Source organism: Vombatus ursinus, unplaced genomic scaffold, assembly GCF_900497805.2.
Source record: "Vombatus ursinus unplaced genomic scaffold, bare-nosed wombat genome assembly UNPS02014870.1, whole genome shotgun sequence".
Lineage (NCBI taxonomy): Eukaryota > Metazoa > Chordata > Mammalia > Diprotodontia > Vombatidae > Vombatus > Vombatus ursinus.
Window position 1 is genome coordinate 5,079,516 of NW_020954648.1, and position 27,997 is coordinate 5,107,512.

The 27,997-nt window shown below is 40.9% G+C and overlaps 1 protein-coding gene across 3 annotated transcripts; it reads right to left on the reverse strand.

The window, feature by feature from the left end:
* Positions 1-4: 4 nt before the first annotated feature.
* WDR91 (WD repeat domain 91) lies at positions 5-27,982 on the reverse strand. 3 transcript variants are annotated; one of them, XM_027842369.1, is made up of 15 exons: positions 27,845-27,982; positions 25,826-26,005; positions 25,072-25,279; positions 22,164-22,246; positions 20,126-20,256; positions 19,359-19,524; positions 15,600-15,758; positions 14,133-14,326; positions 12,871-13,021; positions 10,562-10,656; positions 5,999-6,167; positions 3,614-3,722; positions 2,515-2,627; positions 1,379-1,576; positions 5-533 (listed from the first exon to the last, which is right to left on the reverse strand). In XM_027842369.1, the coding sequence occupies exons 1-15, from the start codon at positions 27,965-27,967 to the stop codon at positions 369-371; spliced, it is 2,244 nt and encodes a 747-aa protein (XP_027698170.1). In that variant the 5' UTR covers positions 27,968-27,982; the 3' UTR covers positions 5-368. The 3 variants fall into 3 exon arrangements, with proteins under 3 accessions (XP_027698170.1, XP_027698169.1, XP_027698171.1); XM_027842368.1 differs by lacking the exon at positions 27,845-27,982 and adding an exon at positions 27,535-27,592; XM_027842370.1 differs by lacking the exons at positions 25,072-25,279; positions 25,826-26,005; positions 27,845-27,982 and having other exon boundaries at positions 20,126-20,237; positions 22,164-22,251.
* Positions 27,983-27,997: the final 15 nt, after the last annotated feature.

Here is a 27,997-nt window from a genome sequence, read left to right on the forward strand (position 1 = left end):
TGCATTATGTAAAAATCGCTTTATGTAGAGGTCTGTGGAAAGGTCCACTTACTTAAAAGCAAGAATTGTCTATACACAAAATACCATCAAGGTCCACAGGATCCAGAGCACAAGTCACCAGAAATCTGTCTTCCTGAGCCACTTGCCATGGCCCAGTGGGAGCCTGGGGCAACCTTAGAGTTTCTGAGTCTCCAGGACCAACGGTTTTCTGCCCTCCTGTCCCCCAGAGTTGCCCCAGCTAGCTGACAATTTATAGTAATAAATCTGCCAGTCTCTCTCTGTCTCCTCTTTCCCAGTCTGTGATCTCTATCTCAAACTAATACTGATTCCATAAGCATTCTGTAATGCTTCCCTGGCTTAGTACTCAGTCAGAATTTCTGGGCCAGCAGAGTTGTAAGCTTGATCTTGCCATCCATGGAAGCAGTAAGGCAAGTCCCACAGTCCATGGCTGTGCACCAGTCTACTGTGACCACTGGGGCTCTGTGACCCCCGAGGATCAGGCAGTTCTCCAGGACTTTCTCATCACTGCTCAACTGCAAAGAAGACAAGAAAAAAGAGACAAATAAATAAGAGAACTCTGGAATGGAATGCCACAGGAAATGAAGAAACCCTTAGAGAAAAGTTGGACAGTTCACTTTAAATTACCAAACCTTATTTAGATTGTGAGGAGGCATACTTAACAAGAGCAAGGGTATGCGTGCCTAGATTCCCCGAGTACCTAGGCATGGCCAACTAGATTAGGTATAAACTGCCACTTCCCTCCAACCATAAAGGATTATTGCTTATAGTTTAAATGGATTATTTTACAAAAACAGAAGTGTATCATGCTTTGCTAACAATTCAGGAAACAGTCATTCTAGCATTTGTCACATCACCAGAAGATTTCTATCCTGGTAAAAGATTGTTATATGTTTATATGTTAATAACATGTTGTTAAGGAGCCTATACCAGGTTGATTTGTGATAGTAATATAATAGCTTTCATTTGTCTAGGACTTTGTTTCCAACATACTTTCCCCAATTACTTTCATTTTCTCCTTTTTAACATTCCTTTGCCCAGGGTCGGGCAGCTGCTAGTTAGTGATGAACATTAGCCCAAAGCCCTTTCCACCACATGATGCTGTCTCAACTTTGCCGGAGCACGTTGTTTCTTCTCTACAATCCCAGTCACATCAAGACGCGGGCAGAATGGCTCCCATACAAAGAAGTACCAAGCATTGAGGCAGGAGGCAGAACTCAAAGGCATACTAGATGAGGCAGAAATCCAGATAATGGGCAGGCAATCACCCACAAGATCACAAGGGGGGAGATTTGGAGCTGGAAGGTACTTTGAGGTCTTCAAGAGAACCACTCACAAATTACTGCTTCAACCTTGTTACCTTATAGATGATGCCTCCTGTAGCAGAACAAGTCAGCATGTAATTTCCCTCAGAATCAAAAGCAAAGAGACGACCTCGTGGAATCTGGACTTGCTTGTATCCACTGTAACCCGACAGCACGAAGGGGCCTGTGGCATCCATGGGGAGGGAATATTCAGATACTTTCTGGCCACTCTTGTGGATGTTCCACTGAATAAACTGGAATTACAAAAGAACAAGAAGAAAGCTGCTGATTAACAAGTAGCCTTAAAATGAAGCAAAACCAGGAAAGCAATCCACATGATGACTATGACAACAGGACGGAAAGAGCAACAAAACCACCAAAACTGAATGGTGCCAAAGTATTATGACCAAGCTTGGTCCCAAAGAAGAGATATGAGAAAACACCTCCCCTGATTCCTCTAGAGAGGTAGGGGAAAATGGGTGTGGGTCACTGCACATGTCAGATATTTTCAATTACACTGGTAAGTTATTCTGACTTTTATCCCCTTCCTTTTTTTTTTTTTAATTCTTTATTAGAAAGTAGGACTCTCTAGAAAGGAGCTGGGGAAAGAGGAGAAGGATATAGTGGGAAATACAGATAATGTAAAAAACAAAAAAAATTTCACTTAAAGCTATTTAAATAAAGGCACCAGGAGCACAGAGATCATCAGAGCTGCCAGAAGTACCTCTGGTGTTATTCCTGCTTAACAGAAGCCCAATTCAGTAAGTCCATCTCCTTCCTAAAAACTTGGCCCTCAGAAGCAAAATAAGGCATATAAAAAATGTTTCAGGGACTTTGGCAGCTTATGGGAGGGAAACAATAGTAGAAAGAGAGTTGCTTGAATCCCTTCACAGAACTATCATGTTATATGGCTAACCTGCAGCCTCTCGATTCCTACCACCCACTCCCATCCCTGCCATCTACAGTGATATGGGCCACTTCCTACTGAAGAGGAGAGAAGCAAAAGAGAATGGAAGCAAATGCTAACCCTGAGAACCCAAGAACCCACGCCAGCGAAGAGGGAAAATTCCTGACACTAAATAAAATTATCTGGAGCCATGAATGTCATCATTTCCAATACAGCTCAAAACAAGCAGATTTCACCTAAGGAATATTTTAAATTCCCACCCACTTACCCCACAATCCAACCTACCTTCCCATCTTCTCCAATGCTGTACACAGTGTTCTCATCATAGCTAAATTCCACAGAATAGACTTCCCCACTATGGGCTTTCCAACTCATGGCACACTCATGCTGCTGCATATCTGAGAAAACAAGTTACAGAATTGCCCCTTATATTAAATGGTCCCAAGTCACTGTGCTTTTATAAGTAACCGGTTATATTTCACAACTTTTGAGTTTGAATTCACTAGGTCATCCATGACTCCAGAGAACCTCCTTCCCTGTACAAAGTGTAAAAAACTGGCCTCAGGACCCTGCTCAATAGTTCTGCCCCACTGTCTGCTTCTTCATCAAAGAATGTTAAAACTGCAAGAGACTCTAGAGGTCAACAATCCCCTCATTTTGTAGGTCACAGTAATGTCAGAGTCAAGACTCAAACCCAAGACTTCTCACTCCAAGTTCAAAGGCCAAGCACTTTGTTATATTAGTCAGTGATATTCTATTGCCCTTCCTGAATAGGAGAAGCTGGGAAACTGATGTACCTAGGAGGAAGCGATGGCCCCCAAACAAAAGGGGGCCTCAGGAAGCTACGAATAGGTGGGAGCTAAGGGCTGAGACATCTCCTGAGCTCGAAAAACTGTCAAAAACACAACTGAACAATGAGCCACCAAAGGGGCACCCAAATCTTCCCCCTCGTACTTTGCTATTTTGCCTTCTCTTCTTCTATACAGAACAAATTCACAGGGAGGAGATGAGACCTAGTGAACCCCTCAAGCACAAGTGGGTAGAACAGCACCGCTTTCAGCTTCAGGACCAAATGTATATCTCACTAAGTCACAGATCAGCTGACACTCAAGGCAATCCATGAGAAGCCCGAATGGAAGAAGCAATAACCTCACTACCTCTCAACTCCTCCCCTGACACTGATCACATGGATGTGAACCACGATTTAAAAAAAAGCTTATCATGATAAGCTACTGTGCAAAAGCACACAGGGCAAAAAGCACCCAAGATTTTACTCCAGCCTCACGGTTTCAGTTTTGATTGTGCTTCCATCCTCATGGACCCAGAGTCCAAGTGGCTGCTCTGAAACAATCAAGACATGAATCTCTCAAACAGAATTACTCACCAAAGAGCCTAATGGCGCCATCAGCTGCCCCAGTGACCAGCAGGTTCCCATTGTGATTGAAAGCAGTACAATTAATAGCTATGGGGTCTGGATCCAGAGAGAACTGGAGCTGTAAGAAAGAGGTGTCAGTTTGACCCTACCAACCTACTGCTCTTCCAAGTACAACGTAGGAGCTGCTGAGTGAGATAGTGCATGCGGCATGGTGCTCCCTCTCAGCCTCAAAGATCACTGTACTGGCCAAACAATGTTCTGATTGTGAATTATACTGCAACCAGTTTCTGTACTGTGACGACTATACCTTTCCTAAGACTCTCAGACATTTGTTATAGAACATTCACAACCGATAATACAAAGGATCATAGATCTGGAGCTAGAAAGAGATCTTAGAAGGCATATAATCCAACCCCGTTATTTTACCATTGAGAAAACGATGGCCATCAGAGGTTAAGTGACCTGCCTAACATATGTTATAAGTGGTAAGTAGCAGATTCAGGAATCAAACCAAGGTCTCCGACTCCAAATCAGTTGTGTCCTTTCTGAAATGAGCCAGTACATGCTTTGGTGACGATGATGATATCTCTAAAAATAAGGCTCACAATATTCCAGACTTCTTATTAACAGTAACTCACACTGAGCTTTCAGACTTACAAAGAGCTTTTCACGTAATAACTGAGGTAGATACTGAAGGAGTAACATATCTAATTTACTTTCTGTCTGAACCTGTGATTTCCCTGGTACAAGAAATACCCTCTACCAAAGCAAATCAGCAACTCTTTTGCATTGACAGTCCTCTAGCGCCACTGATGGCCCCGAGAAGTTAAATGACTCACCAATGGCCACACAGGCAGTAAGTGTCAGAGGGAGGTAACCAGCATTTTTTACGTACTCACTCTGTGACTACCCACTTTCCCCTGTGCTAAGCACTGGGGGATAGAAAGGCAAAAACAAGTCCCCTGCCCTCAACGAGCTCATATCTGAATGGATGAGAGAGCACGTAAATAATTAGTATATACAAGCTATCTACAGAGTAATCTGAAAGAAGGCACTAGCAGCTGGGGAAGAGGAGAGAGAAAGAGGAGGGAGGGAAAAGGAGGGGGAGAGAGATTCTCAACAGGGCTTAGGGTATGGCTATTGATAATTCATCTGCCACCTTTTGTCACAGCATGTCTCAGTAGGCACTTCACAACTCATGAATATCTCATACATACTAACACCAACAGTTTGTGATATTCTCGCCAGAGCAGAGAGGGAGTATGTTACCAGAACTCTATATTTCCTCCTTATCACGTAGCACAAAACATGTTTTCTGAAATGAACAACATTATAAATGGTTATAAGTTCCCAGATCAAGTCACAAAAGCCATTTAGTCCCAAAGGTACCTGAAACACCCTACATCTGTAAGAATATTATTTTCTACTATTTTTCATTGCAAATTTCATTTTATATAATTCAATTATAAGGTCTTTGTAGGCTGGCCTATGAACCTAAACGGTTTATAATGTTGTTTCTTTGAGAAAGTGTTTCCAAAGTTCCAAACTGGTTTACAAATGAACATCTGGAAAACAAGCCATTTTAAAGCTAGAGATTGCTTAGTCATATTAATACTTCATTTATCTAGTGAAATCAAGAAAATGGGATGTGCCAACTGACTGAATTTTCCAAATCCCTAAGTTTACCCCGTTGAGGCTCCAAAATTCTATAGGGAAACATCTCCCTCAAATGAATTGGCCCCTTTCCTGCCTTCTTAAACAGATTACACTGAACTTCATTTAAACTTTTTTTGATGAGTCAGTCACCATTATGAATATCAGTTATTGTAGTGGGGTGTCATACAATAAGTCTTCAAGGACCATTAAGTGTAGGGATGTTTGTTCCTTTTTATTCTAAATGGCCCTAGACTCCTGTAATTTTATAGTTCATTTGTATGCTTCTTATAATTCTTCTATCTTCCAGCAAAATTCCCTGTCACTTCTTGCTGCTGTTAATTACCTCTACTTTAACTTACACAAACTCTTTATCAGGTATCCTGTTTGTTTGTACTTCCAGGTTTGTGGCTGGCTTCTAAATGAGTGAAGTTACTGCCAAGTCTAACCTAAAGATATACTTTAATAGTGACTCACATTCTCACCCCACAGAATTCTTTCGCAGTTTAAGAACATAACAAATACTAAATCATTATGAAACCAGCTGTTGTTCCTATTTGGGAACACAAGAACTCGCTCCTAAGTAAGGCAACCTGCTAATTGTCATAAGGAGTGACACTGCCACTCCTGCTGCCACTGAAGCCAGCTAATTCCCTGCCTGCGGCCCTGTGACAGCCGAAGACATTACTGAGAAGCTGACCTGAGCGGGTGAGACCCCTGGGGAAAGAGCCATATACGTACCTGCTGCTTCATGGTTTTAGTGTCCCACAGCAGGAGCTTGCCAGGAACCTGGTTCATGCCTCTGATGCCACTGTCCAGTGCTGTGTAGTCCATCTGTGAAATGAGGCTAGGGGCTGCGGCTGAGCAGACAAAGGAGGTCCCACTTGGGCTACAGGCAAGTGACAGGATCCTACGATGCACAAGAAGCTCAGTCAGATTCCTCACCCACAAAAGATCTTCCAAAAAGGAGAGAAAATAATTCAAGGCACTACTATTCTAAATCTGACCACCATTAGTAAGAAAAAAAATTGTTTAGGGAAACTGAAACAACAGGAACCATGATGGCAAACACCATGCCACCTTAGAGGCTGTGAAAATGCCAGGCATGATCTGATTTGCACCTTGAACTTTAAGAGAATATATTTCAAAGAGACATTGACGGAGACTCTAAAAGGAAAATCAAATTGAAAGAGGTGGGAGACTCAAAAATGAATTCTGGTAAAAGAGTCACAAATGAGACTGATAAGGAAAAATGAAGGGCATCTAGAGAGAAGATCAATTTGGATGAGCTCCTTGCTCATCAATACTTACATTATAAAAGGGTATTTAAACAAGGACAGGCATCTGAGAAATGAAAGAGTTGCAATGTCCTATGAGAATAGCATCAGAAAGACTAAAAACCAATATGAGCTAAGGCTTGTGATAAATGATAAAGACAATCAAAAAGTGTCTTTTAAAAAAGCCATTTTCAGTGGCAAGAGGAAGGTCCATGATGATGAGAGGCCAGGCCGATAATGAACAATGAAAAGAACATAGGAAGAATGACACTCCTATTTCGCTTCATTTTTCAATATCAAAGAAAAGGATTTTCAGACCAGGAAAAGTAGAACAAAAATGGTTCACAGAATTGAAACCCAAGATAGCAAGAGAGCTCCTAACTACTCTAAAATAAGTTCAAGTCACCTGACCAACATGACCTAATCACAGGAGACTTGCAAATATGATTGCTAAATCATTGCTTCTGGTATTTGTTTTGGCAAACAACAAAGGCACAGTAGGACTGGAGAGACTCAAAAATGCCCCAATTTTCACAAAGGGAAATAAAGTGGATTTTGTAAGCTATATGCAAGCCAGCTTATTGAAAGGCTGGTTTGTAAGCTTTTTATAAAAAGAGGTGAGTTACGGAGAGTAACGCGGTAATGTTCAAAAGGATTTGAGTCACAAAACTGATCATACCTTTTGACCCAGTAATTTAACTGATCTTGATCCTAAAAAATTCATAAAAAGGTAAAAGGAGAACTAGTGACACAGAAAAATTATTAACTGAATCATTTGTAATACAAGACGACTGGAAGTCCTTTTCACAGACAACATTTGAGTGAATGGCTAGAAAAGTTACAGTATAGACATGTAATAGAATATTACGGTAATATTAAAAAAAACTTATGATGAAATATTGAAAGATTTATAAAAAGTGATGCAATGCAAAATGAGCAGAACCTGAATTGCACATACATTGACTAAAACTATCTTTTCTTTAAAGATAAAGAAGCCCAAAAGTGGCAGAATTTCAGACAGACATGTAAAGGGACATGGAGCAAATTCATTTTGTGTTTGTTAGTTGTTAATTCATTTGATTATATTTAAATGCTAAGGATTATGTAAGATTTTACTCCCTATTTTATATATGTATTTAATTGACTGTTGATTGTTATTAAAAGTTTAAAATAAAAGTTTTAAAAACTTTTAAGAAGAGGTGTTGATTACTAAACCAGAGTGGGTTTATTAAGACTCAGTCATTCAAAAATAACCTCTTTTCCGTTTTCATAGTGTTACTAGATTAGTAGATTCTAGGAATGATGTCCACACAACAAAGGCACACAACAAAGTCTCTCACAGTATTCTTGTATATAAAATGGAGAAATAAATTACATATTTTAGATGGGTAACTGCAAAAATGATTTACTGACCCGACCCTGAAAAGAGGTCTCTATGGAAGTGACCCCAAGAAATGGTCTTTGGTTCTATTTCATCCAGATCAAGAAGTAGATGGCATAAATCACATAAAGTTGGGAGGAAAGTTAATAAATTAGGTAACAGAAACACAATTCAAAGGATCTTGACAAGCTAGAATAGTAGGCTGAACTGCACAAATTTAAATTTAATAGGGATAAATATAAAGTGCTGAGCTTGGGTTTAAATTTAATAACCACAAGGACAGCAGAGAGAAGATACAGCTCAAAAGCAGTTCATGAGAAATGAAGTCTAGGGATTTTAGTGGACTACAAGCTCAAAATGAGTCAGTAATGCAATGTGGCAAGCAAGAAAGCTTATTTCATCTTAGATTGTATTAATAACAAAAGAGTATCCAAAACAAGAGGGGCAAGAGTCCCACTCTATTCCTCCCTGGGCAGACCACATCTTAAGCATTCTGTCTAATACCAAGGACCACATTTCAGAAATGATACAAATAAGCTAGAACATATCCAGGGAAGGGTAAATTAAGAAAATACAGGGACCTGAAACCATGCCATGAGTATCAGCTAAACGAACCGTGGAGAAACTAATGGGTACAAATCACCACAAGGAGATTTTCGTTACCTTAAAAGAAACTTCCTAACAATTAGAGTACTCCGGAACTGGAATGGATTGCCTTTGGGATTACATGAATTCCCAGTCACAGGCTATCTCCAAGTGGAAGTCAGAGAACCACCTATGGGATGCTATACAAAGGGTGGAACTTCATAATCAGTTTTGAGATTCTGTAATTCACCTGCTTCCAAGAAGGTCAGATCCTGGGATCTCAGATTAGGTGCAAAGGAATGGAAAGAGGTATCTATATAATGAAAACCTAATTCCCAAACTATTTCCTTAACAGTGAATAGAAGAGAATGGCTATAAGTTAAGGTGTATATAATGTTAACAGAACATTATCATGCTTTAAGAAATGATGAAAGAGTGGAGTGAACAGAACCAGGAGAACAATTTATACAATAACAACTGACATGTTAAAGATAAACAACTCTGAAAGAATTAGCAACTCTGCTACCTACTTCCCAATAGAAAAGAAGGGCTCAGGGTCCAGAATGACATCTCTTTTTCGGATACAGCCAATGCAGAAACTTGTTTTGCTTGATTACATATATTTCTAATAGAGGTTTTGCTTTTCTTCCACTATTCTGGGTGGCTGGGGTGGCAGAAAGTGGGGGGGGGAAGGAGGCTGAAAAGGTAGATATTTTATTGATTAAAGAAATAAAATTTAATTAAAACTAAAATTTTTAAAAGGCTAATGATAAAAAGAAAGCTTCTATATCAACTAAAATATAGAGAAGCATTAGTAACAAAGAACTGGAAATAAAGTATATGCCCCTTTTTAGGGGATGGCCTAACAAGCTGTTATACTTAAATGTAATGGACTACTGTAACATTATAATAAACAATAAATATGGATACAGGAAAACATGGCAAGACTTACATGAACTGAAGCAAAACCAAGAAAACAATATAAAAAATGACAACAAGAATTTAATAAATGGTGAGCCAACAAAACAATCAAAGCTGGTTCTGTGAAGTTTCAGTGACCAAGCTTGGCCCCAAAGAAGAGGTATAAGAAAGTACTTCCCACACTTCTTTGTGGAGATAGGGGACTGAGGATGTGCAATACTACAAATGTTACTCTTTTAGCATGCTGGTTAGGTTCACTGAACTGTTTTGTTCCTTTTTTATTCTTTGTTATAAGGGATGGATTTTCCTAAAAGGGTTAGATGCATTGGAAAATGTGATATAAAAACAAAATGTAAGAATTAAATTTAAAAAAAAAATAATGAATAGGGGAAAGAAGGTCAAAAAGAGAAATACAGGTACTACATACACCAAAATATAGCAGCACCTTTTGTGGTAGCAAAAAACTGGAAACAAAGCAACCACTTGGGCAGTGCATGAGTGTAACAGAATAAGATTTGGGGTGGCATGACCTTTAAATACATGAAGAGCTGTCATGTGGAAGAGAGATTAGACTCATACCACTTACTCAAAGAAGGTGGACCCAAAGCTGATCGGTACAAATTACTAGAAGGGGACTTTGGTTACCTTATGGAAAAAGTTCCTAACAATTAGAATTGTCCAGAACTGGAATGGATTGCACAGGAAAATATGGAAAAGACACCAACTGATGCAAAGTGAAGTCAGCTGAACCAGGAAAACAACACATGCAAAAATGCACGCAGCATAAATGAAGAGCACCACCTGCCCAGAGAGAGACAGAGATAGAGAGAGAAAGAGACAGAGACAGAGACACACACACACATTGAATGCAGTAATTTAATAGCAAGCTCGTTCTCGAAGAAGAGATCAGAAATGATGCTTCCTTTCCTTCACTGGAAATGTAGGGGACTTCCATTGCAGAACACTGCACATCCTATCAGATTGTTAATGTGTAGGTTAGTTCTGCTGAACTACATCTTTTTTATTCTTTAACAAGGGATAAAATCGGGGAGAGATGCATTCAGAAATCAAGGGGATGGCAAAATAAACGAACATTTGTCTCTAAACACATGAAAGAAAGGGAAGCTGTTCTTTGCTCACCTAGGCATGTCATCATCGATACTGATCTCACAGAGATTCTTCTTGGCTTCGGTGTCGTAAAGACGCACAGTCCCCGCCCCACTGCCCAGTAAAAGCTGGTAAGGCAAAAGTGGAAGAAGAAAAAGAAAAAGAACAAAGTCAATAACATTTGCTAAGTGTGTTATGGCCTTTCCTAGGTCACGGATGAACCTCAGGCAAGTGAAGGCTTCAAGGCGGCTTCTACACTAGCCCAACATGTCTATAAAGTGAAATATAGTTCGAATGTAAATAAAAGGTCAATCTAGCAAGGAACTAGAAGACAGAAGGCAATGTAGTCAAAGCGTATGTAGATAGAAGGGCTATTGTTCAGTTGTGTCAGCTCTCTGTGACCCTGTGGACCATATCACGCCAATACTGTCCGTGAGGTGTCCTTGTCAAGACTACTGGAGTGGTTTGTCGATTCCTTCTCCAGTGGAGTAAGGCAAACAGGATAAGTGACTTGCCCAGGGTCCCACAGTTAGTTAAGAGTCTGAGGCCAGATCTGAACTCAGGTCTTCCTGACTCCAGGCCCAGCACTCTATCTACTGAGGCACTTTGCTGCCTGTATGGAAGGGAGGAAGCCTTTTCATTCATCCATTTCTCTCCTGAATTTAAAGGATGACTGAATACCTCTGAATGCTTCGGTTCTTTTATTCACGGTCCAAATGGTTGCGCTTGTTGTTGGTGCTCGGTCACTTTTCAGTTGTGTTCAATTCTCAGTGACCCCATTTGGGGTTTTCTTGGCAGAGATACTGCAGTGGTTTGCCATTTCCTTCTCCAACTCATTTTACAGATGAGGAAACTGAGGCAGACAAGGTTAAGTGACTTGCCCAAGGTCACGCAGCTAGTGCCTGAGGCCAGAATTGAACTCAGGAAGATGAATCTTCTTGACTCCAGGCCTCGAGCTCTATCCACTGTGCCACCTAGCTGCCCACGGTTGGGCTACGGCTTCCCTAAGCCACTGTTTCACAATCTACTGATCCTGATATCATTAATGGATCAAGGATCCCCAAAGCTGAGGGTCAGAAACCATTTCCCTAAATTGCTATAACCCAGGAAGAGCTCTTAATGCAGCATCCTAGGAGAAATAGCAAAGAAATAGAAGACACAGTCCCTCACTTCAAGAATACAATCTGGATAGTAGACACAACAATGAAAAATATTTTTAAAACAACATACAAGGTGATGGCTTAGGGCTGTCCCCTGATATCATTTTAAAACAACACAGGCCAAGTTTTGAGATTTAGAGGAAACAAAGGTTGGGGGGTGAAAGTTATTTCCTATAATTTACAGCTGCCCAAGTATTTTCAATGAATATTTTTGGCTACATGGTATGATCCTATCAAAAAAGGAAAAAAAAACGGAAAAGGTAATTCCATATTCACTGTTTAGGAAATCCTACATCATGAACACAAGTTTCAAAATAAAGAGGGAACCAATGTTAATCTGATAGACAACTGCTATCATGGGAACTGTAAAAAGGGACTTTATATAACACAACAATCTTAAGTTATTTCACTTAGTTTTAGCAATCAAAAGGGACCTGTTTAAAAGGCCTATTTCTGATGAATTGATGGAACAAGGAAAGAATAAAAAGGCTAGTGTAGAAAAGGAGAAAGTAAGACTCATACAATAGACACCAAAAATATCATATGGGAGGGCTAGGTTTTTGTTTTGTTTGAAGACTGGGCCTCCCCCATCTTGCCCAAGAGAGCTTGATCTCCCTGCTGACGTGCACAGAAGGTTGGCCTACTCTGCTTCTGACCGAGGTCAGCTCACCCCTCCACAGGCAGTCTCAGGGTGCCCTACTCCTTCGAGTTCACTATACCAGTGCCAGACTTAGTGTAGATACCCAAATTGAGCCTTACTGTATCTCAGAACTCCCACAATTAAACTCTCTGCTTGCCTCAGCCTTCCCAGCAGAAAGGTTTATAGGAGCCTGCTACCATGAGGACTGTCCTTAAAATTCCACCATGCTCCAATTACAAGTTCTACTGCCATAGGCCCTGGTATTATAGCCATACTGCCATTCATACATGCAACAGGAACATGATGGTGTTCAGGAAATTTTAGACACATGACATAGAAATGTTAGATGTAAAGAATTTGTGACTTGGCTGTTTCTCATCTTGGCCACAAAGCCTAGATCCCTAAAGGTGCAAGGATACTGAGAACGACGTGGTTAAGTGGTTAGCAGGCAGGAGGGAGGTGAACTTTAAGAGCTCTATACAAAGGCTTTTGGAAATTAAAAAGACTGCAAAAATGGCAACTCAGGGAATAAGGTTACTCACCAGCCTGTCCCGCTTAGTGGCCCATTCTAAAGAAAGAAGTGGTGACTTGGAAATAGAAGAAGCTTTGGTCTGCATGATGGGATTGAATGACCACACCTTGATGACTCCATCCACATCTAAGCTAGCAACCCTCCTCCCAGAGCAATCCACTCTAAAGGAGAAAAAGAATATATATAATTTTCAGTGTCCTCCTTCCATGATCTTACAATTCTTCTTGACAAAGTTCAGATTATTTTCTATTTGCTAGGGTTAATACTGGAAGACTAAATTCAAAAATACCTAATCTAATTAATAATATAGTATCTTAAATTATCTAAATTTAAGAAACCAGCCCAAAGAAAATCCTAAATTCTAAGAACCTAGGAATTCCTAAACCCTAATGAAATCTCTAATGCACCCTAAGAAAACAAAAGTTTTGATTAGTCACTCTGCCCACTTTCTCCCTGAGCTCTTATCACAACTGAAAAGAGTGAAGAGTTGTTCTACCAAATCACAGCTTCTTCTGTGCTCACTACCAATACCCTACTCTTCAGATGGCAATGGGGGGTCATTTCACTGGGCCCTTTCTAGCCTAAAAGAGAAGATAAGGAGGGAATAGTCACATAATACCATTAACATACAGAAATAAAAACGAATTTTATTTGTTCTGCTTGGCAGAAATTGGACCAATTGGCAGAAGTTAGAAGAATACCGGTTCTGGCTCAACATAAGTAAATGCTACCTCTCGATTACAGTTGTCAAAAACAGAATAGGCTGCCTTTCTAAGTAGTAAATAAATATCCTTGGTAGAAGGTCTCAAATAGAGGAAAAATGACACTTGTAATCCCACTGCAGCTGGGATTCATACTTTGGGAGAAGACTGGACTATATGACGCCTACAGTTCCTTCTAACCCTGCATTTCTATGATTCTCTATTAGATTAAGCAGGGTATAGCTAATTAAAATCAGAATCATGAGACTGGAAAGAGCCTCAAAAGACCATCAACTCAACTCTATCTCTTTGCAGGATGAGGCCTGAAGATTTCTGTATTCCTAGGCATCTATTTTTTCTAAAATCTTGGGGATAATATCACAACTTCCCTCTAATAATTTCCCATGCTCACAGTCAGTCTTCGCTTCCTTCCCTGCAATGCCAGGTAACAGCTTCCATTAGCCACCTTGAAGGCAACAGATTGAAAATTCCAGCTAGTAAAGACTATCTTGACAGTGGACTGGTTTTCCATCACTGCCGCCTCTACGCTGTTCCTAACCCAGCTGCTCACCTGCAATGCATGATGGAAGAGTGATGTTCTCCATATTCCTCCTGGCTCAATACAATGAAAGGCTGCTCAGGTTGGAAGCCACTCCCTTCTAAGCCAGCTCCAGAAGCTCTGGTAATCAGGTCTGCCTGTTCAATATGGAGCTCTGGGGAAGTCTCGGTCTCTGGGCCAGTAACTTCTATTTTCTTCTCTGGACCCTGTCTCAAGCAAATGAAATGAGTAAGATATAGAGGAGATCTACAACCTATTTTCTTTTCTTTTTCCTTAATAGCATTTTTTTCCAATTACATATAAAAATAGTTTTCAACATTCATTTTTGTAAAATTTTAAGTTCCAAATTTTTCTCCCTCTCTCCTTCCCCTCTCCCCAAGACAGCAGGCAATCCGATATAGGTTACACATGTACAATCATGTTAAACATATTTCCACATTAGTCATGTTGTCTATATTCTATTTCCAACTCTTCTATTTGTAATTCTTCACAACCTGGCCCCCATCTACCTCTCCAGGCTTACTGCACATTGCTTCATGCATTCTACAGTCGAGTCAAACTGGCTGTGATAAATGTCCAGTCTCCTTTGGAAATTCAAAAGCTCTTTTCAGAGCTACCCTAATTGAGGTGTTAAAAAATACCCCCAGATAGAGAACGGTACTTACAGATAAATCCACCCTCAACCGCTCAAGGGGTATCTTTAAAGAAACTTCAGGTAGAGCTGAGTTCAATATTTGGCTTCTAAGATTGTCCCCACCTCCTTCAGGCCTGGGGTCATTTCTTTAATCAGGACGATGGGCAGTTTTGGGCAAGCCTCTACACGGTTGGTGACATGGATTCACTTCCCCATTTCAATTGTTCTCCCTTACCCAACTGTGACGTATCAACGTAGCATTAAGTGCGACAGAATACCATTTGCCCTCTCCTCAACCATCTGTTTGTCACACATACAGATCCCTGTTCTTACACTTCTTCACAGACATCAAAGATCTAAAAGTTTTTATTGCTGATGACAGCATAACATAAACATAATAGGTGGAGCTGCTAGAGTCCTTATGACCCAACTAAGTGTGGTGACAGTACAGGAGTCCTTCCTAAGTTCTGTACAAATGGTCTCGTACAAAAATATTACATATGAAACCTGGCAATCATAACCATTATATGATATGCTAGCATGGAAAAGAACCAAGCCAAAAAAAAGGAGGGACAGGGACGGAGAAGAAAGAGGACACAAAAAATGCTCTCTAAAGAACTGTCAAAATTCAGTTTAAACTAATTAAGCAACAACAATCCCTCACAAACAAAATGAAGTAAAAAAACATTAAATATTTCTACATGACTAAGAAATCAGAATAGGCTTAACAAATAAAATCTTAGCTGCAAGGAAAACTTCTCTGTCAATGTTCTGGGATAACCTACAATTGTTAAGGGAATATACAGAAGATTAGCTATTGGCTCTTATGGAGTGGAGGGCCATACCTGGAAAGCTGATTTGGATAATAGTTCTTTTCTTTCCTTGCCATGATCCTGCAGGCGCTTCTGCCGATGATGGGCCAGGGCAGGATCTCCAGTTGATAAGCCACTGAAGAAGTTCTTTCCATCCCTGACTCCTGTTGTGACTTCCTTTCCTTTAAGGATCTAGAAGATAAGAATCAGAACAATGGAAATTCAATTTCAGTCTATGCCCAGGCCACAGACAGCAGGGAGAACAGAAAGAAGAGCTACAACACGGGTTATCAATGCCATATCGTCAGCTCTCTTTTAGTATTTCTGTCTATTTTCAGAAAGTTTAAATTTCACTATTTCAGCCAAGCAGAAGCCCAATGGCTCCATAAGTAAATCAGGGAATCTGGATTTTTCAAGCTTCCATTTAGACTTCTAACAGTAATTATGTATGATGAAAAGAGTATCATCACTTCTCTCCTTACTTTTCAAGATCTACAAATTGGGAATAATGACATCTATTAATACTTAAAAGATGCTAAGATAACAAAAACTTTTTTTTTAAAGACCCCACAAAAGCCTCTTTAAAATGGAGAAGTATCACAGCACTCTCCACGGTCTTAGATAAGTGTATATGACTGGGCAAGACGACAGTGGAAACTGTGGCATTCAAAAATGATTATTATGATATCTAGAATGTTTAAAAGAAATTCTAGGATAAGTAAGGGCCTCTAGTCAATTTAAGATTTGGAAGGAAAAAATTCTGCTATGGCAAACAGAACATATGCTACTTTCCTTACCTACATGTCTAAGACAAAGAATCTACAAACACTCAAATTCGCTAATTGCTACCCATTTGTTCTATTTATTTGGGAAGAGAATCAAAAGAAATAAAAAATATTTCTCTAAAGACACCAAGACAACACGGTAAATTAGAAAAAGCAATGCTTTGTGAGGGGGGCGTATCTGAGGATCTGGATTTAGGGCTTTATGTAACATTGGCTAAATTATTTAATCTTTCTGCACCCGCGGTTACTCCTTTGTAAAATAAGATGGTTACAGATTATCTTTAATATCCTTCTCAGCTCTAAATTCTATGAATCTAAATAATGGGTAAGAAACATAAGTGGTACTTTCAATTATTTTTCCAATGATTATTGTGACTTTGGAAGAAAAGAAGATATACTACTCTATATGATAAAGCAGCGGCCATCCAAACCATTTGGTATTGATTAAAAGAGAAGTAGATCAATGGAATAAACTAGACAAAGGAGAATCAGAAATAATGAAACTCAATAAACCAATGCCTGATAAACCCCAAACCATGAATTACTTAAATTACACTCCAGCTCTCAGCTCTAGACATTCTCTCTGGCTAGCACCCCATGCCTGAAACTGTGGAGTCTGAATGCAGATCAAAGCACCCTCTTTTCTCTTTTTTCTCTTTCTTGTGGTTTTCCCCTTTTGTTCTGATTCTTCCTTCACAACATGACTAATGTGGAAATATGTTTAATATGATTGTACATGCATAGCCTATATCAGATTGCATGCCATCTTGGGGAGGGGAAAAAATTTGGAACTCAAAATCTTATGAACGTGAATGCTGAAAACTAAAAAAATTTTTAAAATATTCAAAAAAAAAAAGGACTGGTTCAGAGACTGAAACAGGTGGCGGAGGTAACATATGAGAGACAACATTCAGAAAAAAAAACAACCAACAGAACTAACTGGATGGAGGAAAAGAGAAAGAAAAGAGCAGTCAGGAAGAGAAACTGATGTGGGGGAGATAAATCTGGTTTTCACATTCTGAGTAGGGAGGGATTGGGGTAAAGAGAAAGAGAGACAAAAAGTCATATGCACATATATATGCATGTGTATTATACACACACAATATAGTATTGTACATGTGCATGTGTATACATATATGCATGTTGTATGTGCATGTGTGTTACACCATGTGTGTGCACACACCTATATACAGACTGCGTGTGGGTGTGCAGGTGTGTGTAAGAGCGGTACAGGTTTAGGTAAAGGTATATAAATTCCAGGCCTGCATTTCTAATTGCCTTCAACTGGAATTGTTCTCCTGACATCTCAAACTATGCATGTCCAAACCCAAATCCATCTCCCCAAAGCCAATTTCTCCTCCTGATTTCTCTAATTCTGTTTCTGACACACCCAGGGTTTGAAGCCACAGTATAACTTGGGACTTTGTTAAAACAATGATGTTTGGGAGCCGAGGACAGAGGTAAACTTACCAAGGGAGATACTACAGAAAGGGAAAAAAGGCAAAAGACAGAATTTTAAGAAAATAACATTTAAAAGTCAAGAGAGGAGATAGAAGAAATTATCATAGGAAGGAAGAGAAAACAGACAGTACAGTGAAGCCAAAAGAGCAAAAGTTGGAAGTAGGAAGAGCTCACATCAGGGTCAAATGCTGCAGAGAGACAATGAGGAGGAAAACACCACCTTTTTACTAAATTATTTGCGACTTCTCATTTCCATGGCATTTTTAATTCAAAATGGTCAGGGTACATTGTTCCAGTACTCACTGCTAACCACATCCCTAACATGTAGGGACAGCCAGGCAGAGCAATGGATAAAGCTCTGGGCCTAGAGTCAGACCTGAGTTCAAATCCGGCCTCAGACACTTGCTAGCTGTGTGACCCTGAGCAAGTCACTTAACACTGTTTTCCTCTGTTTCCTTATCTGTAAATGAGGATAATAATAGCACTTACGTCGCTGGGTGGGTCAAATGAAATAATAATTGTAAAGTGCTTGGTACTTACTAAGCATTAAATAAACATTAGTCATGACAATGAAACAGCTGACTACTTTTCACCCCAATTTGCTAATAATGAACTAGAACAAAATAGAGACCACTTGTGCCTACAGTAATGGCCCTAGGACCAACAAGCCAAATACCCTAGGAACATGGCACCACCCAAGATGCTCCACTGTCTTTAAGTGGTGCTTGTGATTACCTGATTCTAAGAGTAATGCAGAACAATCCCACTCAACCAATATGGTATGACAGTTTAAGAGATACTTATCTAAATAAAATCTATTAACTTTCACTATAGCAGGTACTATATCCTTGGGGGGTAAAAAATCTCAGTAGGGTATTCTGATCATTCGACAATAGTTGGCACAGAAGCAAGTACCTTGCAAACTTCCAGGGGATTTGAGAAGGTGAAAATCCTTTCTCGAATCAGCAAATACTTGCTGGTTTGAAGGAAGAACACTTTGGTTCTAGAGCCTGCTATGAAGAAATTTATTCCCCAGCAGATTTTGATTTCACATATCTAAATTTTTGCAGATTTTAAAATTCACTCTTCAGTCACAAGCACTATAGGCTGCTGACTACAGTATTAGAAAGGGGAAGGAAAGTTTCAAAGACTAGTCTGTCATAGTTACAGCTGCTCTCAATCAACTTGAAAGGCAGCAGTGAATCTCAAGAGTTAGCCAAAACTTAAGAAGAATGCCACACAATAGTCAATGGTAAAGCTCTGATTTCACTGTAAGAGTCAAAGACTTGAGATGAAAAGGGAATATGATACCTTCCCTCTCCATCCCCTTGGTTCCCCTACTTATCCCAATCCTGCAATACTAATATCAAAGAAGACACAAGAAGAAAAAAAAAGAAAAGATACAACTTTAAGGTAAAAAAACCTAGGCTCTAATGTAGACTGTGAAGATAAATATAAAAAAGTGATCAGGTACCTTTGAAATATCGTTAGACGTCAGAGATGTGTTTGGAAACCAGTGCATATGAGGCAGAAATTAGACACTCACCTGATTGTTAGCTAACTCTTTTTTCACTGAGGACTGTGCCTGAGGGGGACCCGGAGCTGGAGACATTCTGGAGGGACTCTTCTTACTCTGAGGCAACAGGGCTGAGAAGAACCCCATCTTGGGGGAATGGGAAAGCGAAGCACTCCTCTGGCTACATACCATGACACTGGCCAAAAGAGAAACACAATGTTGTTATGGAGTTGAAGGAGGAAGGCACAGCAGGACCACAGAGCTACTGGGGATACATGAGGCATTCTTTGTCAGGGCTCAAACTGTTTGGATAAGTTGGCAAGCTCCAAACTATTAGCTTTCTTGGTGCTGATTCTGAGTATTAATGGCATCTGCTGCTTATCTGGAATGAGAGCATAACTTCTCTATCCTTCTTACAGAGCTCCAGTGTTAAGAAACTAAGAAAGTTTCATCAATAAAAGGCTCTGCTTTGGCTGGCTATTTCTCAAGGTCACTAAAGAGTGTGTCATCTCATTTTCTCATCTAAAACTTCACACAACCACATGCAGGTAATCTATATTAGAGAGCCATACTAAGAATACAAAAGGCTGAGCTCATAAGTCTCTGAAAGAAGGACTGTACAAGTTGAAAAGACGTTCTAGGATAGTTCCCTCAACCGAGTAAAATAAAGTGTTTAGGGTAGAATAATGAAACAAAGGCATTACTAAGATAATACCATAGGGTAAAAATGAGAAAAAAAGTACAAAGATGAGAACTACCTAATTCTCCCCAATTGAGTAAATGCCACTTAAACTCACAGTTCTGAGTCTCCCAGGCGGTCCATATTGGACACATAATGAGGGAGTTTGTGTTGGACCACTGCTTCTTCCTCCTCAAGCTGTTGCTCTTCTTTCTTCATCCGATGGATTTCTGCTTGCAATGCAAAAAGCTATGTAGGGATGGGGCTGAGTTAGAAGGTATTCTCACCTGATCTGCCCTCAGGTCTAGGATGTTTTCTAGCTTTATCAGGTCTATAAATCTATCTCATCATCCCACATCTTCTCTAAAAGAGAATTCAAAAAGTAAGTCTGCCACACCAATACAAGTACCGTCTTGCCAACGAGCACATTTGGTACTACTCTGAGGTATTAAAGTATACTTTTTTACATATACAACAATCATACCTCTTGCTATTTGGAAAACGCAGGATTCCCCTTTCAATCACAAACAGAAAACATGAGATTCCAACATTGTAACTACTGGAAGGGTAAGAGGGTAGCAAACATATTCCCTTTGGAGGGAAAACCAAAACTGGAAGAAAGAAGCTAACCCCAAGAAACCATCAAAAAGATTCTATGAATATCACTGGTCTGACAATTTAACCATAAGTATTTGAGACAGGCCTTCATTCAAATTCGTCAAGGCAGGGTGGCGGAGTAGCTAGAGTACTAGAATGGACGTCAGCAAGTCCTGGGTTCAAATCTACCTCCTAGGCTTTCTAGTTCTAAAATCCTGACAAAGTTACCTCACTTCTCTGCAAAAACTGTAAAGTGAGAATAACAGCAGCCACCTCACAGAATAAAAGAGATGATGTATGTAAAGCACCCTGTAGACTGAGTGCTACAGAAATAACAGCTCTTGTTATAATCACCATGGAGAGGGTCTTCAAAAGCTATGCCAACAGAGCAAACACGTGGGTCCTCACAAGCGAAGCAGGCTTCAAATATGAGTGTGGTGAAACACCATCCCCTCGCCCAAGAAGAAGCCTAGCTAAGACTAAAGAGGTTCATCAGCAACTCAAGCAGAGTCCCCTTAGGAGGGCGTGTGATCTTCAAGAGGGAAGGGTATACCCTCACCAATGGACCTTGGGAAATAATGAAGAGACACTTAAGCCCCAGACATTAGCATGTTGGTATCCCACCCAATTTAAGTTCTAGTTCTTTTTTGGTTCATCTATCCACAACTATTTCTCAACAAATTTGTTTTTAAGGCCTAACTGAAAGCTATGCAGGGGTACAAATGTCATCTGGGAACAGCAATAGGAATTGCTTGTATACCAAGACCTCCTCCTTCTTGATACAGCCCTGCCAATTCTTTCCTAAGAACACTTTTCCCTCTCCTATTTCTTTAATGTACAAGGTACAGAAAGACTCACTTTTCCCTGTGCCATGACAATTAGTGCCAAGAACTATGCCTAACTTCTTCCCATTTTTCAATTTACTCTCTGGTGCACCAAAAAGGCCCATCTCATTTCTCAGTATTTTTTTGTCCAGAAAAATTACCACTGAAAGCGGGGAAGACTTGGTAAAGACCACTTTGCTGGAGAAGTTTTTAAGTTAGAAAGCTAAAATGGTTTCTCTTAGTTACTCCACCTAAGGTATTGGGACAAAACTCCTATTTCTCAAAAAAACTAGAGATTTTTAAAGTCGCAGGGTTAAACAACCTGCCATTAGTTTTTCCCCTTAGATCCAACTTGCTCGTTTCAGGTATGAAAGGGAACTCCTCAAACTATTGAGGCTATGGGACACATATGATCCAACTCTGGATATCTGATTGAGTCTACGAAATCGAAAGCCAAAGAGCTACCCAGAAGCCATTTCCACAGCCGAAAACAATCCAAATTTATGGTACCCAGAAAACAAAAATATTGAAATGGTTTCTCATTCTCAACCAGTAGAGGCCTCAGACTCTGCAAACTAGTGATGTGGACAAGCTCCCCTGACAGGAGGTGAGGAGGCCAGGAGGCCTTCCCTGCCCCCTCCTTGTGGCCACTCTGCTACCTCATCACATGCCCAGAAAGCAGAAGGAAGTGCTTCCAAATGAGGGAGAAGCCAAGCAGAACAAGCCAGAACCAACCTTCTGACGCAGAACTTCATTTTCCTCTTGTACCTGAGAAGTCCTCTGACACTCAGCCTCAAAGTTCAGGATTACTGGCACTGGTGCACCAAGTTAAAGAATAAGCCCACCTGCAAAATGTTTGCCAACAACTCCTACTTCCTCTGGCACATTACAGATGTTTAATGAAGTAAATGCTACAGAGCACACTTTTTAATATTTAATAAAACTCTCTGGACTGTGGCAGCTCTGGTGAGGTACAAAGAATACCGGACTTGGAACTACAGACCTAGCACTGAATGGCAACTCTGCCACTTTATAGCTGTGTAACCTCAAACAAGTTACACCCCTCTCTGAGCCTGAGTTTTTTCATCTGCAAAATGGGGATATTTATACTACCTACAATTCATCAGATAAAGATCAACTGAGATAATGAATGCAAAGCCATTTGTAAACTGTACCATGCTATATAAATGTCAGCTGTTATTATTGATACTTTGTGACTGGCCTAATTTCCATCAGAACACTTCTTAGGAGCACACAGAAGTTTGCCTGGCCAGAAAATACAGATGTTAAAAAGCCAAATTTAAGGTTCCTACCAAATGACAGAAATTTTTACTTTTTTACATTTGAATTTTTTTTTTGGTGATCATTTTTTAAAAACAAATTTGCAGGCCCCAGGTCAGATTTTTTTTTTTAAATAGTAACTACATACACCAGAGCCAGGCTTTAGCCAGCTTACAACAGGCAGTTGACTGGATGAGATCTTGGAGTCTTGTGACTCAGCAGGCATGTGGCCAATTGGTCTGCTAAGAAATGTGAAAATCTATCAGATGGAGGAAAAGGGTCATCCATTTGCTTCCCACTTTCCAGGCTGAACAAGGATAGCCTTATTTTACAGGGCAAAATTTACAATACGATATAACAAAGTGTTCTTGAGCTTGTACAATAACCCAGATATCCACCTGTATTCATATTTTTAGTTTGGGACAAACAGTCCTTACTAACATCCTGACCTAACAGCCTCAGTTAAAACAGAAAAAACAAAGTTTAAATGGGCAGAAAAATAGACGGCAATAATATAAAGGAAAACAACAATGAAAGACAGCAGACAAATAAAAAGGAAAGCAGCAGAACTCTCATCAATGCAGTGATGTCAGTAAACTATTGGTGAAACACACTTCCCTCCTCTCAGTGAAGAGGTGATGGATTACAGGTGTGGAATGAGGCATACATAATCAGACATGGCCAGCTGTTGATTTCTTTTGTTTAATTATACTTCTCTGTTGTAAGGGAAGGTCTTATTGGGGTAGGAGGGATAAATGAAAGCACTGGAAAGTGGCAATATTGCTTTTTTAAAAAGCATCAACAAAACATTAAGGCAACTTGGTAAAGGGTTAAAGGCTAGAAAAGGAGTCAGAAAGACCTGAGTTCAAATCCTGCCTCAGATATTTAATAGCTGTGTGACTCTGGACTAGTCATTTAATGACCCTGGGCCTTAGTTTCCTCACCTATTAAATGAGGGGGTTAGCCTGGATACCTTCTGAGGTCACTCTCAGCTCCAGATCTATGAACTGATGAAGATTTATTTAATTTTTTTCTTAAAGCAAAGCTTTTCCCAATACTACATTTTCATCTAAAACTGCTTGCTGCCTTTAAGCTATCAGCTTCCTATTCCCTTTCACCAAAACAGTCTGACAAACACACAGAAGCCACTTCTCTTTAACAGGCAAATGTTCATGCCATGACTGTTCCTGACCCAAGTAACCAATACCTCCTCTCCCAGATCTCTCGCAGAAATAAGGGCAGGAACAATGGAAAGAACACTTGAAAGATAAGGGCCAAACCAAATGAGAAGTCTTTCTCAACCCCACAAGAAAATGGTTCCTCCCAAAGGCAGAGACAGCACCCAGCGGGTGGGACTTGCTAACTAGGAACTTATCAGTACTTCACTAGGTTTCCCAATTCAAAAGAAAGCCTCCCCTTTTCTCTCTAGTATTTCAAGGCAAGAAAAGAGAGAATGAAGGCCATGGGCTTTATGGATCTTAGACAGCCACCTTCAGTGATAAAAAGAATTAAAGAAACTAAATGGCCATCTAGATTTAAACAAAACCCACATCTATTCCATCATATTCCTGTAATTGCTGTCTTCTTCCCAAGGATCTCAGTAAAAGAGTTCAATTTGTTTCCAGAATTAGAGTAAAAACTGAGATTAATCAAAAGGGAAGAAATTCTAATTCTCATTCTGTTCTAAACTATATTTCTAGGTAATCATGTATAAGTTAAATGACATCCCTGAGAGCACGAAGAGCCCTCAGTAGGGGCGGGTCCTGCTCCAAAGTGATCAAAGGGCCACACTTGAGGACGTAGAGGGCCACATGTGGCCTCGAGGGCACAGGTTCTCCACCCCGTCAGCAAGGCAACCGATTTTTTCTCTATTTGGCTACTTTAGTTTCCATGGCTGACAGAAGAAAATTATGATCCAGGTAACATGGTCTACTGTTCAACAGTAGCCCCCTAATCCTTCCTACAAGACACTCCCTGACAAGTTTTAAGCAGCATAGCAGCAGAACTCTGACCCTTCAGGGGTCTGTGGCAGTATTTATTTTGAGAGTTGCTTGAGGCTCAAAGAGATCCAATGACTTGCTCATGTTCACACAGCTAGCAAGAGGCTGAGGTGGCACTTGAGGCCAGGTCTTCCCGATTCTAAGGACATTACTATCCATTACACTTTGCTGTCTCTCAAACATGACTCAATGTACTTTTTATAATATTTTACATATTAAAATGATAAAGCACTGTGAAAATAAAAACACCAGCTGCAAGAGCAACAGGTGGAACTGTCCAGAATGGCTCAGGGAGAGCCTACAGGAACAATCATTCCAAAAAGTCCTCCCCATTATCCACTCCCAAACAGGTGGAAGGATATGCATGCAGTGAAACAGGACACTCAAGAAGTTGTGGAGGGACACAATGAAAGTGTCAGCCCACTGCCGGGAGAAGTAAGTGGCAAACGTAGGGTTGGTGTCTGGAGATGGGAGAAAGGGTAGGATGAACCAATCCTTCCACTCTGCTTGGTTCTGGAGTTCGGTGGCCTGCTTCACAAAGAACTCCTGAGCTTTATCATTTCTGTTTGTCTGCCAGTGACACAAAAGAGAAAAAGAGAGTCAAGGAGTTAGATTCTTCTATACTATATGTATACATTATACATATAGTCTATGTATATACTATACATCAAAGAGCAAACTTCTCACTACCCCAAGGCCCCAAAGCCACTCCTCTAGATATCATGAAGGAAATAGACACTGACTGAGCTCAGGCACATTACTGCTTTTAAGTGTGGTTTAAAGAGACTCAATGAATGCAAAATAACAACCTGTAAACAATTCCTTTCTAATTTTCATGTAAAAAAGTATCTGTTCCTCAGGCAGAGGAAAATCTTGGCAACTATGTGGTAGGAAAAAGACAGCCTCGGACTTGAAGGGAAGAGAGAAATAGGAACCAGACTGAGGTTTAAGGTTCTACACTGATACTAAGGAAGAACAAGGAGATCTGCCTGCCTCATAGCTACTTTCAGGATCCTCTTTCGTGGTTCAATTAAAATCTTTTTCTGATAAGAATGGTTCCTCTTTATGGAAGATAAATCGCATTTGCTTCAGGCAAAGCCCCCAAACCCTAGGCACCTGAATTGTATAGACGAGATAAAAACGGAACAAGCTGGTCTTTAGTTTGTTGACAGCAGGCCGATATACATCCTCCAATCGGCTGAAGAGACGACGTTCAAGGTAGCTCCAATAATCTCGAAGTGCTGCCAGGTCATAAACTTGCATTAACTGCTGCAACTGATCCACAATCTTATCCACCTAAGAGCATGGGAAAGAAAAACAGATGGACAGGGACAGCAGGAAACAGGACTTCAATTAATTCAGTCTCTTTCCTTGGTGAAGCCTTCTGACCAACAAAAGAAATTTGCTGAGCCTTTCACCATAAAAATGTTAACACTTATTTATAAAAGCTTCAGTCACTCTTGAAAACGGGGTCGTTTAATTTTTTTTTAATTTAATTGACTTCAGAGATTGGGTTCAACCCCATAGTCATAAAGTCTTTTGTATAATGAGAGGAACACTGAACTGAGAATCAGAAGGCCTGAGTTCTAGTTCAGGCTGCACAAAAGTCCTACACTGGGAACTTGAGTAATTCACTTGGTCACCTGTAAAATGAAGGGAATGAACTAAGATAAGAATCACTAATGTCCTTTCCAGCTGTAAAATTCTATCCTAGATGTATATGTTGAGCCTATATCAATTTACATGCCATTTTGGGGTTGGGGGAGGAGAAAGATGGGGAGAAAATTTGGAACTCAAAATCTCACTGAACTGAATGTTGAAAACTAAAAATAAATAAATAAATTTATTATTAAAAAAAACTCTATCCTAGGTCCTCTGGCTGCATCTTTGAGATGTTGGGAACTAAGTCCCTCAGTGCAACCTATATATTTTTAAACTCACTTCACGTTACTTCCTCCTATTTACGTTCTAGTCAAGCTGGCCTGCTTGTTCCCTGAATTGAGCATTCCATTTCTGGCCTCTGCCCAAAACAATCTCCTTCTTCACTTTCCTTAGAATCTCCAGCTTTCTTCACAAGGCTCAGTTCCTGTGCTAACTCCAACCAGAAGCCTTTACTGAACCCCCCAGTCCTCAGTATTCTCTCCTTCCTCCTATTTTCTTTGGAGAGGCAGCCTGGTGGAGTGGATAGAATGCTGGACCTAAAGCAAAAAGACTTGGGTTCAAATTCTGACATTTGCTAGCTGTATGACCTCTCTAGGCCTCAGTTTCCTTGTTTGTATAATGGGGGGGAACACCTCCAAGAGCCTTTCCAGCACTAAACTTATGAAGCTATCATCTGTATTCTGGTCAGCAAGCACTTACTACGTGCCAAGCTCTGTGTTTTTTGCCTTTCTTTGTATCCTCAGCACTCGGCACAGAGCCTGGCACGTAGTAAGTGCTCGCTACAAACTAGAAAACAGACCACAGCATCATAGGTTTAGAGCTGGAAAGAAACCTTGCCATCCACCTACACACACACACACACACACACACCCCCCCACACACACGACCTATACAGGATAACTTGGACGTGATCTCAGAAGGGAGGTGCCAGCAAGCAGAAAGTAAACTCCTGGGGGGAGGTGGGGTAGTCTCCAATTCTGCCTTGGTGTCCCACACCGTCCTAGACCAATGCCTCGCATACCGAAGGCGCTTAATAACTAGCTGTCTGAGTGTAATTTGGCATTCGTGCTTCTGATATTTGCAAAGTCACCCGAGGATGCCACTCCCCTGACTACATTGGGAACTAAGCTGACGGAGATCTGCCACCTGAGGCCCCCTCTCACCTCGGTGCCCGTGCACACAGCAGGAGCTTAATAAATGCCTGAAGGCCAGAGGGGCGGGGGAGCGAGCAGCCTGTTTACGGAGATGCGGCCACTCCAGGGCGGCAGCCCAAACCACCGAGCCCCGCCGGAGCAGAAACCAAACTTGCTAAGCCAGAGAGCCGGGGCTCCTTGGCTCACACGTGGAAGCTCGGCCGCCGCTGGGCCGGAGACGCGTCCCGCGTCCGGTCGTGTCCACCGGCTGCCCGCGCTCCCCGGCCCCCGCCCCCGCCTCCCCGGGGGGGTCCCCGGAGCCCCGCGGCGGCCTCCTCACCCGGAACCCCTTCTCCTTGTCCGCCTTGATCTCCGCGTCCAGCTGCCGCAGCGTGTGTGTGAAGCCACGGAAGAGCAGGTACTCGCGGACGAGCTCGTCGGTGCGCTCCACGGCCTCCGCCATCGCGCCCGCCGGGAGCCGGAGCCCGAGCAG

What these genes read in the sequence shown, in the direction of transcription:
- WDR91 (XM_027842369.1), bottom strand. Translation starts at nt 27,967, where the DNA reads ATGGCGGAGGCCGTGGAGCGCACCGACGAGCTCGTCCGCGAGTACCTG. An exon ending in CGCCTGGGAGACTCAGAACT is followed by an intron (nt 19,525 to 20,125) that starts GTGAGTTTAAGT and finishes TCTTTTGGCCAG; the next exon opens with TGTCATGGTATGTAGCCAGA. An exon ending in CTAAAACCATGAAGCAGCAG is followed by an intron (nt 3,723 to 5,998) that starts GTACGTATATGG and finishes TCTTTCTTACAG; the next exon opens with CTCCAGTTCTCTCTGGATCC.